Below are 14890 nucleotides of genomic sequence, written 5' to 3'. Positions count from 1 at the left end.
AGACAATCACTATGGTATTTGTTATTTTCAGTGTGAACGAAATTGTTACAACAGACAGCTAATATTTGATGAAACCTGCATCCAGATAAAGCTATACTGGACTTGTTTATCATTTCATAGAAGGATCTGAAAATCCCCAAATCTCCAGACTCAATTTCTAGTCTGTCCCACTGTTGGAAGCTGATAGGTGGGTATTGAGGGAACATGAAAATCCCCTACCTGCTCGGCCAGCTTCCCCAGCCTGTGAGGCTATAGCAGCAGGAATAGCAGGGATGAGGGAGAGAAGGAAAGAAGGTAACACAAGACGAAAATAATAATAAAAAAATGGGAATGAAGGGTGGGAGAAAAAAAAGAGGAGAATGCAAAAAGCAGGGAGTAAAATAAAAAGAAAAACAATGTCAAATACAGGAATCTTACAAATTAACCATTATACCATTAAAGGTTAAAAAAAGTAAAAAATGAGGTGTCAACATTTTAGTAGAGCAACAGAAGAGACAGCTGTAGACTGCTAACCTTGGACAAACAGACTTAAATGGTTTTAGGACACTACAGACAACGTTGTTAGTGGAAAACATGTGTCTAGTATACTGATTTTTTTTTTTGGTTTTGGTGAAGAAGTCAGTAAATATTACGGTCCTGCTATTTTAATGCACATCCATTAAGACAGGGGTTCCAGGTCTACCATTTCACTACTGAAAGAAGTTTGTAAGCGATGTCCTCTGGAAATCAAAAGTAAGCTCACTTTTTACAAAAAAAAAAAATTAGTATACAAAGGAGAAAGATACTTACACCTTGTTTCATACAGATTAACCTGCTCCTAAAGTGAAGTAAAAACAAAGCTTCGTGCACAACCTAATTACTAGAAGACCATAACTAAATGGAGTAACTTCATAGTTCAATAATTCTTCATTCCTAGTCTATTCTGCTCTGATAAACAGTGTAAATCATATAAATAACAGTAAAATTAAAAGCCAGTAGAAACCCATCAGTTCTCCAACATGATCTATAACGCAGCAACGAGATGCTACACAGAGCTGCTACTGTCACGTGGAGCATCTAACACCAGATGGCTGCAGTGGGACTTGCCCTACAACTTGTGAAAATAAACAGCTCTGAGAGCATTGGTGTCCCACATCCCTCTCATCAAACTTCTGAATTCCAGTAAAGTTAAAGACTACAGCAGCATCTTAAAACAGGTTTATTTTGGATGCAGGGAAAGATGAAGCATTTAAAAAAAATAGGATGGATCTGTTATTACATTGCTGCCCCAAAATGGAAATATTACTAATAATCCAGGTTGAATACTGCAGTGTAACTGCAAGAAAGCAGGAGAATTGCTGAAATCCATCAGTTATATAATTCATTGCCCGTGACTATACTGCAGGTCCAGGACTTTGAGAGTACCACAGCCTCATATGGCTTTTAACTAAGGAAGGGCTTGAAAAACAGCAGTTGAACTCTCAGCACTGTCCTTCTGCGGCCAGCTGCAGCTGAGAAACTCTGAAAGTGTTTCAAAAGAAGCAGAGTCTTAGTCAAGATCAGAGTGACTGACTCAATTTGTCTGTGCACATTTATTTTGCGAGACTGAGATAGAGAGCATCTGTAATGCTGGTAACAGGAAAAAAACCAACATGACTTCTGTTGTATTTGATACTTACTAAGGACATGCCAGGTAGTGTTCAAGGAAATAAAATGGGCTAAATATCATTTTCTGTCTGAAAACGGGTACATCATAAGTCACATCCCTTGGACTAAATGCATCTCCAGCCGATGCATAGGCTGCCACCAGTGAACCACCCCTGGTCCGTGCAAACCTCTGCAACATGCCAGGCTTTTATTCCCTGGGAAAACATTGCAGGTCAAAACTGCACAGAGGACTACCCCAGCAAGTCAGCAGTAGGGATGACCATGTCCCAGCACTCGGCCTGTGCCTAATTTCCACTGAAGTCAAAGGCCAAGCTGCATGCTCTCCCCTGCTTCCCCAGAGTTAAAAACCAGGAACTAGGCAATCAGAAGTCTAAAGAATTTAAAAATAACTGCTGTTTTGTTTTGTTTTGTTTTGCTATCTAAGGATGTGGCCTCAATGTTTACTCTGAGTCTACTTCTGCTCCAGTGATGCTCAGATATGGAATTTTTAATGTACACTTAATCTCACATAAGCAAGCACAGCAGCTGGAGCTGTGAAAAGAACTTCATGGCATGACTCATAGTAAAGGTGGGAAAACATAGAATCTGAGGCAACTCACCCAGAGCTGTACTATAGTGCTAAGTGTGAATCATACCTCTGATAAACTGCATGGTCTCCTGTTGCACTCTTCGCAGAGCTATGCCTTATTACTTTTAGTATGGAAGATTCTCAAAAAGAGTGATCTATCACTAAGTAAAAAGAAGCATTGACTTTAAGCTGTAAATTTACTAACAAAGTTCCCTCTGGTAGACAGTGAGGGAAGGATTCACTTCATATAACTTCAGCCATCAAAGAAGAAAGTGTGCAGTATAAGGTAGGAAGTATCTCCTGATGGTGATGAATTCCATCCTAAGATGGGCATCTGAAATAGGCTGAATGAAGCTCTCTCTTGAAGTACTACTTTGATTCTACTGTCTATAGATGGATATTGGATAACTCACTTAACCTTGCCGTCTCACTTAGAGGTGACATAAAAGAAGCAAGATGAATCCTGCTCTCCTGCTCTAGCTTGGGCAGATTTGTTAGTACGTTTTCAGGGTTAACTAAGGAAAATGAACAGCTTCTAGAAGTTTTTCCTCAACTGAAATTGAGTAGCAGGTTGAATAAAATGAAAATATTTATTTCAAGTTTTTAAATGGAAATTAGCTAAAATCCTAGAGAACCTTCTGTGCTGTTGTAAGAAACAGGCTACTTTTCATATCTATTTTCCTCTCTCTCTTGAGAATGCTAAGATGCTAGTTAATGAGAATTAAAATATGCTGGATGCAATCTTTTCCTCTCAGAAATCCCTGGACCATTATCTGTGACTATATAGCCATAAAAGGTCAGACATTAATGGTATTTAAGTGCCTAAAAATGGAGAGAATTATTTATTTTCAAAAGCACACCTCTAAAAATCTAGTCCAAAATGACTACATCAAAAGAAACATAGTAAATTTGCTCTAAATTTGAGAGGAAATGAATACAAATGACAATGCATTAGTCTGTCAGTGATCTTAATCCTGAAATTAAGATCATTTGGTAGACTAAGGCTGTTTTGTACCAAAGGGATCATCACAATGATTTCCTTTTTAAGGTAGTCTTTAATAAAAGGTCAAATTCTGCTATGAAGTTTTTATACACACACACAGAGACACATACACATACATGTACATACACCCCCACCCCACCCTTCTTTTTGGAGGGGGGAACAACAGTAGATGCTTTTTGAAAAAAATCAGGATACCTTCCCCTTGAAACACCTGAGTCTTAAATTTGCCCAAAAAATTGGAAATTAAGTGAATAAGGTATCAAAGATCACATTCAAGTTTTGTTAGAGGCAGCCCATGGAGAAGAAAACCTTGATAGGCTTTTTGCTGGTAAGGGTCAATAGTTGAATATTGAGATATGTTTAGAAAGGTGATTAGTAGATACATATTTTAGAAAGACCGTAGGATAGGCTGGATCACAGTTATCTCTGTGGAAGATGGTGTTCCAGGAACCACACACTGATCTCATGGATGACACAACTTGGAAGAAAAAAAGCAAAGGCAGATGCTACTGACTCAAACATCTTTAGAAGTATTTTTATGCAGTGTGAAGAATCCAGAAATCGTGACCCATTTCTGGAACCTATTGGAGACAATGCTAATTTCAGGAACATTGTTGATCAAGGATTAAAATTCATTCTGTTCCTCAGCCCAGAAAACAGAATAGCCCACAAGCTATTCTGGAATATCACTAGCCATAAATTTCCAGACAGTTTTGAAAGAGCATTCAGTCTAATTCAGTATTCAGTCTTTGGCAATGTCTGCTACCAGATGCTTCAAAAGATGCAATCCTGTATCTTTATATTCTCTATCAAAATGACATGTTTTGTGGTGATGCTTTTAAGTAACACCTTTAGTAATTTTTTAAACCCCTTTAAAACTTGCCAAATTACCCTCGGCTTAAATGCTTCAAAAACCATTCCACTTGGAAGGGTAACATTACTAAATATAGCCTGTTCTGAAATGGCTTTTCTTCATTCCAGCCACATCACTCTTTAGACAGCGTATGGCTTTTAGTTTGTCCTACGAACTGAGATGCAACATCTTACTAGAACTCCATGAAGCCTGACACTAAGCTCTGTGATCAGCCAGGCTGTTAATCACCTCACTCAAGACTCTCATTCTGTGCTGTTTTTAAATTCATAGTCAGTATCAATAATAATATTCCTTCAGAGAGCCATCCACTTTTACAGTTTGATTCAATAACTCTTTCAAGAATTTCTGTAAAGAACCATCTAAGAAGCAAACTTCAGCTAATGAGTTAACACAATCAAAAGGCAGATATACACAGTCAAGCAAAAATCCAGCCTAACTCCATGCTGATTAGGACTTCAGTTCCTCTGAGTGTATTCAGCTTTCCTGCACGTTTGTAGTGGGTTGACCCACCAGCAGCGAAGTACCCACCCAGCCGCTCGCTCACTCCCCTCTCAGAAGGACAGGGGAGAGCATAGGAAGAGCAAAAGTGAGAAAACCCATGGGTCAAGATGAAGACAGTTTAATTGAAGGAAAGAGGAAAAAACCCTAAGCGATGCGAAAGCAATCCCTCATTGCCTCCCACAAGCAGAACGATGCCCAGCCAGTCTCTGAGCAATGGCTACTTTGGAAGACCAACTCCCCCTTTTTTAATGCTGAGCATGACGTTGTATGGTATGGGATATCCCAGGTCAGCTTGGGACAGCTTTCCTGGCTGTGTCTCCTCCCAGCCTCTTGCTCTCCCCCAGCCTACCCGTTGTGGGCAGTGGGGTGGTGGTGCAGTGGGCAGACTGAGAAACGGGGAAAGCCTTGATGCTGTGCAGCACTGTTCAGCAATAGCTAAACCCAGCAATAGCTAAACCACCGGTGTGCTGTCAACACTGTTTCAGTCACAAATCCAAAACACAGCTCTATATGGGCTGCTGTGAGAAAAGTTAACTCCATCCCAACAGACCTAGACAATATTACTTCCAATGAGGCATACTTGGGCACTGAACCTGGCTTACTGCTGCTTAGTGTTATTCCCTGGTTTTATTATTTGTCCTGAACAAATGACTTATCTTGTAAGTGAAGCAGCCACCATGAACAGTCCAGAGATCACTGCAAGCCTGAAACGGAGATTTTCATTAGTGGCAGGCAAACTTCTGCAGCTAAAATGTCCTTGTTATCTACAGCATCCTTCATGTCTGGTCCCTCCATGGACCAGAAGCCAGAGAAGTTCAGTTATTTTTCAGAAGTAGCTCCACCAGAGCTGCAGGGTGGAGCTGTTAGGCCCCATTCTGATCTGTTGGGAAAGTCAGAGCAGTTGGCCATGAAGGTATGCCATCATTTCCCTCCTTACCCTCCTCCCATGGGCACTTCAAAATGGCTAAAGATACAGGAGCAAATTAGAAAACTATTGTTACCAAGTAACCAGCTCACCTCTTTCTCCTCTGTTTTCCCTTTCTACTCGAGGGAAAGTAGTGTCCTTGCTGCCTGCTGTGCCCCTCCCAGCCAAGTGTTTAAGCTTCATTGGGTTGCTGACTGGGAAAGCACACTGACCTGCACCTGCTAACTGGCCTAAACTGGTACCATCCAAATTGTGCCGTCTCAGGTGGGAGTGCCTAAAGATATCCTAGATGTTTTCTGAGTTGTTCTCTCTGCCTTGTCATCACCCAGGACTCTAGATATGGAGAAAGAAACAAAACGGCCTGTATTCTTGCAAAGAAACATTCAGTAGAAGAGATTTCAAAACCTCAGTCAGTACTTTTTGTATCAAATCCATGACAGAAATGTGGGGGAAGTTGCTGCTTGAGTTCATAGATGTTTCTAACCTACAAGATGTATTTTTCTCACAAGACTACTTATTAAGTTTTATCAGGGTAAAACTGTTTTGAAGGATTCAAGTGCTGCTTTTGAGACTACAGGAGATTTTCTTCAACTCTTATTTCTGGAGAATATTTATGGCAGCAATTACAGAATGTCAAACTAAAGAACTCTACCTCTGGGACACAGAATTACTTTTAACCCTGCTCAGCTTTGCCTTGTCATATGTTTGATAGTAATAATTAAAGTCACCCTAGGCTGAAGGGATACTTTGCTGGTAGTGAGAGAGGAAGCAAGCAGTACTAGAGATGCGGCATACCTCCTGTGTTCATATTGTGGTAACATGCTGAACTACAAGGTCATGTTTAGCCAAGGTCTGATGAAAGCCAGGATTCTTTAGTGATATTGAACAGGGCAAGAGGCTAAGGCAGGCATAATGCACAGACATATTGGTCTGTGCTGAACCCATAACCTGTATTTGTCATATTTTTTTGATAAAATAAAAAATCTTCACATTTACAATCAGGAAAAGAACAGCAAATGCCTTATTTGCAGTGTCACTGAGAAGATCTGTTCTGGTTTCCACACCTAAGCAATTATGCATGTTACATGCATGAGAAAGCCTTTAACGTAAACTAGAGGTAACTGCCAGATTTGAAATGTGGGATGCACCATATAGAGTACAGACAAGTTCTACTGGGGAGACAGTGACTTTGAAGAGGTTGGAGACATGGTAGGTGACCAAGTGGATATGGAGCTCCCAGCCAATGCAGCTGCCAATGCAGAAGATGATTCTTGTATTATTTAAAAAGATTATTAAGTCAGAAGTCATATTATCTCTGAGTAGGACACCTGTGGCATTAGTACAGGAATAATATGTGAAGTTCTGATATCAGATGTGAAGAACAGAAAGAGATCAGGAGTCATAGAAATGAGACACAGATCAGGAAAGCAAGTCTTAAGATTCTTTATCTATTTATCAAAGACTAAGATGTGTATTAGAGTCATGATAGAAATTAGATTCTTTATTCTAGATTAGAAAAATATAATAAAATATGGCTGAATCTAATGCCAGATAAATTTAAACTAAAAATAAGGCAAAATCAATTAAAAATTGAACACCTTACAAAAATGCAAGTTAACTTTCGTCACTTGAAATCCTCTAAGATAAAATAATATACTGCAGATCAACCTAAAACTATTTGCTTGGTGTAGTTATCATTGAGTGAAAACCCAAAGGCTATTCAGAAATTCAGACCAGATAGCTACAGTGCTCCATCTGTCCTTAAAATCATGACTCAATAAAGATTCCTGGAGAATGCAAGTTAAATCCTATATTACCCCTAGATACTTTCTCCTGATTAGTGGATCAAAACAGAATGAAAGAGATGTAGCAAAATAATTTTCCATTGTAAGCAATAAACCGTGTGCAGAAAATACCTATCTAGTTAATTAAGTAATGGTTGGGATTATTTTATAAACAGAAGGAATCCATTTTGTAACATTCTGAAGTAAGAACTTGGAAATCGGATTCTACATTACATGACTAAATACTATTTTTGGAGTACAGAGGATGCATTCTGTCACTACCATGCGCCATGCGCTTTTCTGAATTACTGTATTCATGGGCAGAATAAATGCTATGATTGCAACATGAAAGGGATGAATAGTTGACAAAGTAACAGAAATTTACTACCTGTATATGCAAGAACATTAAGTACCACATGCATTTTCTTAGTATTTCTACAACTGAGCAGCCAAAGGAAATATAATGAATGCTTCTTACTGAAAACCATTTTCTTAAAACAACTTTGAGCTTAAGGAGTGAAAAATCTTACCTGCAAACATATTGCCAGGTTAACTCTACAGCCAAGTGATGTGCTGACAGCCCGTGGATGGAGACCAAGGTCTTTAAATAATTTTGAAAATGACTGAGTAAGAGCTATCCGAGGTCTTTCTTCAGCCACTACTACACATGTCCGTACACGTGAAAGGTCCAGTCCCCTTGCCTAAAAAGAAGTTAAAATGTAACAAAGGCCACAAATGGGCAGATTTAATAAAAAAAATTAGTAGTACATTAAGTGTATTATGTAGGTATTATGATTCAAGAGGAATAGCAGAATAGAGGCTAAGGTGCCAGTATAATTTCTATCTTTCCTGGAGGCTGGATGGCCAGATGACAGTCTAATAGCTGTAGAAGAGCAGATATACTTGCTTGTCATCTCAATGTTAGCATGTAGGAAGAGATGGGCATGCTAATTCTGAAGGGAGGGAATGCTATTTCCCAATATTAATTCAGAAAGCCAGTGAATAATAGCAAACAGGAAGCAGTGTCTAGCCTTGGAAAAGCTGATTAGGAAATTATTAAGCGAGGACGGTAAGGGCTGGAGACATCATAAATATCAGTATCCCAAGATCTAATTTATTTCAGTAGCATAGTGGAAAATCTAGATGATTTCAGAAATGTAACTGGCAACCTGGCTTTTAATTTTTGGGGAAAAAAGAAGATTCCCCCCCCACCCCAATGAGGACAATCCAGTTAAAACAATACAGTACTTTTAAGTATGTGATTATTTAACTACAGGGGCCAAAACCAAACTAGTACTTCATATAATCAGGGAATTCATAAAACATAATATACAATGTAATACTCCTTGGGCCTCTTGGACGTTTACACCTCTGTTTTCCAACACTTGCCTATCAACACAGGCTGCAACACAGATCAGAAAGCTTAGGTAAATAAAAGCCTTTCCTTGATGTTAAAAGCCTTGTGATCTGAAAAAGAATCCCTGATACTCATATATAGCCTTTGGCAAAGAATAACATGGGTTCTGTGGAAGCTGCCCTTGCCCTCTGATGATTTTCTCCTCACTGCAGACATTTAGCACAGCTGTTCATGGCAGGGAAGGTTCTCAAACACCACCGTGCAGACGACAGGTTGTGCAGGATGGCAGAATTACTCACCTTCAGCGACTCTGTTTGCGAACCGAGTCCCTTAGTACAAAGCTCCATGACCGAATAGGAACAAAACGTGTCTCTCACTTTGTACTGACTCACGGCAAGAAGCCACAAAGCGGGATTGGTCTCCAGTTCTGAGGGAGGAATCAAAATAGACTGGTGTCCTGAATAAACGCTGTAAAGACACAAGATTCGTTAACGCACGCTGAACGCCTGTGTCCACAGGTGTTTACAAGCTATAGGGTACTAGAATAAAAAGTTCATCACAGCACTGGATAAACCATGTAATAATGTTACAGTGCTCTACAGGTCCAGTAGTTTAACATGAAGTTTAACTCTGGTTTTTGCTATGCCTTCAGGTCTCTGAGGAATGCAGACAGAATATGCTCCTAAAATACTAATTTACTCAAAATGCCCCTGGACTTTGCTGTTAGATACCAAAGAGAGCAAAATAGCTCGGTTATTAATGGTGCTAATAAACAGTATTATAATATCAACAAAAATTATGTGTTGCTGACAAATAATTAAGATTGAGTAATTACCATTTTAAGATACCTTGATTAAAAGAGTACTTGATTGCTTAATATGGAAATAACCTCTCTCCTGCTGAGGCAAGCAAGAGGTTTGCAATCACTTTCAAGGGAGTAAATCTGGCCCCTATTTAACAATCCTTGTGGCTTTAAATTTATTCTGTGAAAGTTTTATGAACTTTTAAAACCCAAATATACTACATCTCTTGTTTATTGGATACCCAGTGAGCGTAAGTATTGAGAAAAGACACTTATCAGGGTCCCTGAAGGAAACAATTATGACAGAGCTAATTTCTCTGGTACCAAGATTGTCCCCAAGGAAAAAAATTATTCCCAATTTGATGTCTTTATTTCCTGTAGGTCCTATGTTGTTCACTCATCTCAGACAGGCAGATTTACCATCAGTTTTACAGTCCCCTCACATCTTAATTTGTGATTTGTAGATATTTCAAATTGGAACGGTCATAGCATAAAACCCCCAAATCACAGTTCTGAGAAAGGACCATAAAGCCTCAGAGATTTATGATGCACATGAGAGAAATTAATTTGTGACTTGAAAACTTGAAATGCCAGCTTGGTAAAGTAAAGCTGACGTTTTCAAATCCAAGTGCCCGAGGTAAGACATGAAATGGAACTTTATTTTCAGGAATATGAACATCTCCGTAACATTTGACATTAGGAAGAAGATACACACCTTTACTATTCTTGAAGATGGGCTGCTCACACAGCTTCCCTCCTTGGTGAGTGAGTGCCCGCACTCCCCCCAAACCCAGATGAGAGTGCTTTCAAAAGCTGTGCAATTTAGAACAAGGTTTGTGTGACCTGGATGTCTTTACTTGGTATGATAAAGGCATAAAAGGAATACAAGTCCAGCCACAATGGCAGTTAATAATCCAAATAGCTTAGGTCTCTGCTGGAGTATGAGCCAGAGGATGTCATGGAATATGTACGAACTACAGTTCAAATAATTTCATTCATCATACAGTAAAAATTTTATCTGTGACTGCTTGTCCACATTTACGCCACTCTTGATGATTCATGACCAGTGACTTGCCACGGAGCGATGTGTTCTCGGATATGGTTGACATAATGACTATAGCACAGAACGGTCAAATGAAGCATTATGCTTTTATGTTGCTTTTATGGAATCAGAATAAAGTATGACCGAACCCTGAGCATGTGCTTCATAGACATGTGAAAAGAGACGTTGGCAAACTTACCCAAGCCTGAAAAGAGTATGCCCTGAGCTCAAGTGACAGATCAAACTCAGCTAGAGAGTAGTAACAGTTTTTACTAGAAATATTACTTCACTCTTTCTCAGCCAATTCTATTAAGTTTTTCAGAGAAAACCGAAAGGTCTTAGTTCTTTGCAAATTTAAGGTTAGGGCCCCACAAACAATCAAGGTGTGTGATCTGTCTGGTAAATACGTAATTCTTACAAACAGGAAGCTGTAATCACTCGAGTAAGAACCTGGGATGGGCTCCAATCTGTATGATTACAGTATACAGAGATTCAGCATCAAACCCTTCCCCCTGTCCCTGAACTCCTCTAGTTGATGCAACCAATATCAGAAGAAAAAAAATCTGCTCAATAATAAACAAACTGCCAGGGGTCAAATGTGGGAGAATTATTAGTCAGAACCACATTAAGATCCCTCAAGTGCCACCTACTCAACTGAGCAGAACATCCCAAAATAAAAACAAAACCAGTAGAACAAACTTTATCCCTGTACTGAGAAATGCCCACGCAAACTCCATAGTAATAAGGGAAGAAAAAGCTGCATTGCTTTCAGTACAAGAACAGAAAATTGATTCCAAGTGCATTTTACCAGGAAATAGTCCAAAATGGTGAAATTTGGGAATACAAAAGTACACCAAAGACAAATCTTTTCTGGCTCAGCAACACTAATGAGTGGGGGTGAACTGTTTCCCTCTCTTGATCAACTTGTGCTGAACAAGATACTTGTGTTTGCTCTTAACCTCCCACCAACAGCCATGCAGCAAAGCATGAGGATTTGGATGCAAAATAAACCCATCTTCTCCAGACTGAGGGTAACAAACACTCATGGTAAGACTTTGACTAAAAAAATCACTCTGATTAGACAGAAATAAATGAAGATGTTGCTAGTACCTTTTCTGAGTTTTCTAATGACTCAGAAATACTGAGGAGTTCAGAATTAAACTGCAGAGCAGCAGGAAATATCTAGCAGGAAGGAAACTTTCTGTTTCCTCAGACATGGGCTGCTCTTGTCTACAGTACATAAACCTACAGAAAGATGATACTATGCCTGGGAACTTGATGACCAACACAGGCTTTGCCTACCGAGCTGTGGTTTAATAACCCATGCATATAATATGATTTGCTAGAGCAGTTGGTGGAGCTAGGAGAAGAACTACGAAGACAAATTTCTGGTGTGCATGTGCCAGTTCCACATCTGAAGTGGTTTATGCAGCACCTGGTCACCATGATGTCAGTCATAACTTGGCTCACCTCCCTGAATCAATCTCAGAAACATTATGCAGGTTTTGTGAATCACTCCAAGCAACAAAACATTCCTGGTAGCCACATATCCTTGCAAATTCGCAGACTTTATACTTCCACATTAACCCCTGAGAAGCTGTATGTCACCAGTGTTTTGGTGGAGAGAAGCTGAGGAAAAAAAAGATACTCTCTTGTATGGCTGGTTGAAACATTTCTACTGCGCCGGTGGTTTCAAATCACTGTGAGATATTAGAGATTGTTTGCTTAGTATGGATGCTAACAACTAAGCAAGCAGAGGACCACGCACTTCAACAGACTGCAGTTGTGGAAGGCTGCTTTGGAGATGCTGGATAAAGCTAGATATGGTCCCAAACCTATAGGAAGTTCTGTCAATGCTGCCTCCATGTACTTCTAGGTATGGTAGAGATGTTTGGTAGGTACGTCTAGGTATAGTACATTCTAGATGTGGTAGTTAATCCTGAAGCTGAGGTACTGAACAAATAGTTCCATCTCACCTTGAAACATGATAGTCATCAAGAGATGATTAAGCTGTCAGCTTTGCTATTCTCATACTTGAAGCAACAAAATCGTGGTGAACACTGTGGCATCAGGGAAATCAGACAGGATATTAGGAAAAGTCGGGGGCCTAAATATAAATTGTAGAAGCTAAAATTACTGTTCTGAAATTGCAACAATACATGATACATTGGAGTAGGTGCAAGAATTGTTATATAAATACTGTGAAGGAACTGAAGCAAGATTGTTTCTTCCACTGCTGTACAAATCTGTTGTCACAAAAGTAACTCCATCTCCTGATGTAAGTCTTATAACAGGAGGAGACACAGTGCAGAAATGCAGAGACTATCTGACAGACCTGGACATCTATTTATCAGCCTCCACCACTTTTAGAAAATGCAAAAGGAGTAGGCAAAAAAGAAGACAAAAAAGGAGATTGACTACAGAGCATCCCCGCATCATCTTGTCACAATGACTTTTGGGATGCAGATGCAGAGTGAAACACAGGGTAGCTGAGGTGGAAGATAACCTTTTGGAAATGCTGTCTTCCTTTAGGGGACTAAAAAGCAATCTGGGGGAAAAAAAAATATTCATGTGGTGGACAAAGCCTTGGATTTTGGCAGTAAGTGAAGAGCCTTGTCTGCCTGCACTAAGCAAGGGCTGCCCAAGGACAGGGATACTCCAGTTAAATGCACCAGGATGCATTTTGGTATGACGGTGCCATCTGATCACACCACCGGTTCCACTGCCTGGCAGGCTGTTTTGGCAGCATATGAAGATGCCTGGAAGGACACCTTGGCACTTAACTGTTCCACTGAATCGAAGATTTACCCCACATTGTGCAGAGGCAGATTAACAGTGAAGTCTGAGGTTTTATTAGAGTTCCAAAAATTTCAGCAGGGCAATAAATGCTGACAAATGGCAACTGCAATTTGCAATTGCATTCTGGCAGACTACTGACCCGCCACTGCCCTTACTTCTGAGTGGTATGCGCTGCTTTCCCACTTACCTGCAGGAGGCAGGTAGGTACTGCTGAGCCTTTTAAGTACATGCATTTAGTTTCTCCATTTCTACAGATGATATTTGGCATTTAGTGATGCAGGACAAGTATGGGAATTGGCCATTTGGTAGAGCCCAAAATAATTGAGTTGCCATGCCCATAATTCAAAATCTGTGAAAAGAATCTGCATACTGAGGGAACCTGAACAGGACTGAGCAAAAACCTTCACAATCGTCTGGATCAGAGCTTGTAGGAAGGATGGTACAGGCCACAGAGGAGAGTGTTTGGGCATATGCCTGACCTAGGCTTCATAGGACTTGGGCCAAAATCAGATCTTCAGTTCTGCTGGAGACCCACTATGTGCACAAAAAGGGGACTTTTGGAGAACAAGTAAAGGACCTCACACCACCTGCAGAGTCCAAAGATGCCCACTTGGCATACAGTGCACTAACAGCATGACTGCACATAGTAAGCAGATAAGCAATCAGTACTGGTGAGACAGAGATATCTCACAGAGAAGTTTAACTAATGTATAGCAAAAGGGATCACTGTGCAGGGCACACAGATTTTCCCAGAAAGGAAAAGGTCTCAGCCATAAATCTTGCTAGGCTTCCAGTGCTGAGAATAGGTCCAGTCTTTACAAGTTCCACATCAGAGTACTGGGAGCTGGTGAGAGCAGTGCCACAACCCAGCACTTTGCTTTAACTCAAGCTCTGGTGTTGGTACCCCAACCAGATACCCGTAAGTCTTTGGTCAACACTGAAATGCCAGTATTTTGTTCCTGTGGCAGGTGTCCCTGCACCACCTGCTGGGACAGTGCTGTCTGCCCAGAATGAGAGCCAGAGGTTAACTGGAACTTTTTGTTACTGGCATGTCTTCAGAAGGCTTTAACCTCCTCCTTTCAGAGACTTGTTTCAGCAATATCTGAGGCTCACAAGGGAATCTTTCTAACATGGCTCCAGGTTGCTCCTGGGCACTTCTGAACTGATGTGTAACTTCTCATTGGGAAGCATGTTGTTGACTGCTCCTGAGCACAAACACATCACCCCGCAGCACCGGGAGTGGGAATCATACACTTGGTGGAACTTGGAGTGCTCTCAGACATTTCAACACAAAGTCTCTTCATCTAAATACTTAAAGCAAGTGAGCAAGTTTTAAAACTCTGGCCACTGTTTCTATTTAGTATTGAAGAATAAAGAGACATGGCCATCTTGCCCTGCATAGACAACACACAGTCTGAGGTTAACTGGAGGATGCAGACAGCAGTGTTATTTCTGTTGGCATTGGCATTAGAGACATCCTAAGGCAGGCAGAGGCTAAACACATCCAGCTCAGTTCATTACAGCACAGTTTGTATTTATAAGCCATTGCTCAGACTTGAGCACCACTCAAGTTAGTCTGTCAATGCAT

At 40.3% G+C, this 14890-nt stretch overlaps 1 protein-coding gene across 6 annotated transcripts in view; it reads right to left on the bottom strand.

The window, feature by feature from the left end:
* DIP2C (disco interacting protein 2 homolog C) overlaps window positions 1–14890 on the bottom strand; it is a 337185-nt gene that overhangs the window by 33398 nt on the left and 288897 nt on the right. For 4 of the 6 annotated variants that reach the window (XM_030009286.2, XM_030009289.2, XM_030009288.2 and 1 more), the window contains 3 exons: window positions 8959–9127; window positions 7833–8003; window positions 220–249 (listed from right to left, as the gene is read on the bottom strand). In XM_030009286.2, the coding sequence (XP_029865146.1) occupies window positions 220–249; window positions 7833–8003; window positions 8959–9127 (370 nt within the window). The remainder of the gene's footprint in view (window positions 1–219; window positions 250–7832; window positions 8004–8958; window positions 9128–14890) is intronic. The other 2 variants (XM_030009287.2, XM_030009290.2) reach the window with 1 other exon arrangement.

Source organism: Aquila chrysaetos, chromosome 3, assembly GCF_900496995.4.
Source record: "Aquila chrysaetos chrysaetos chromosome 3, bAquChr1.4, whole genome shotgun sequence".
NCBI classification, from domain to species: domain Eukaryota; kingdom Metazoa; phylum Chordata; class Aves; order Accipitriformes; family Accipitridae; genus Aquila; species Aquila chrysaetos.
Note: the sequence above shows the minus strand (reverse complement) of the source record. Positions and strands in the feature narration are given on the sequence as shown.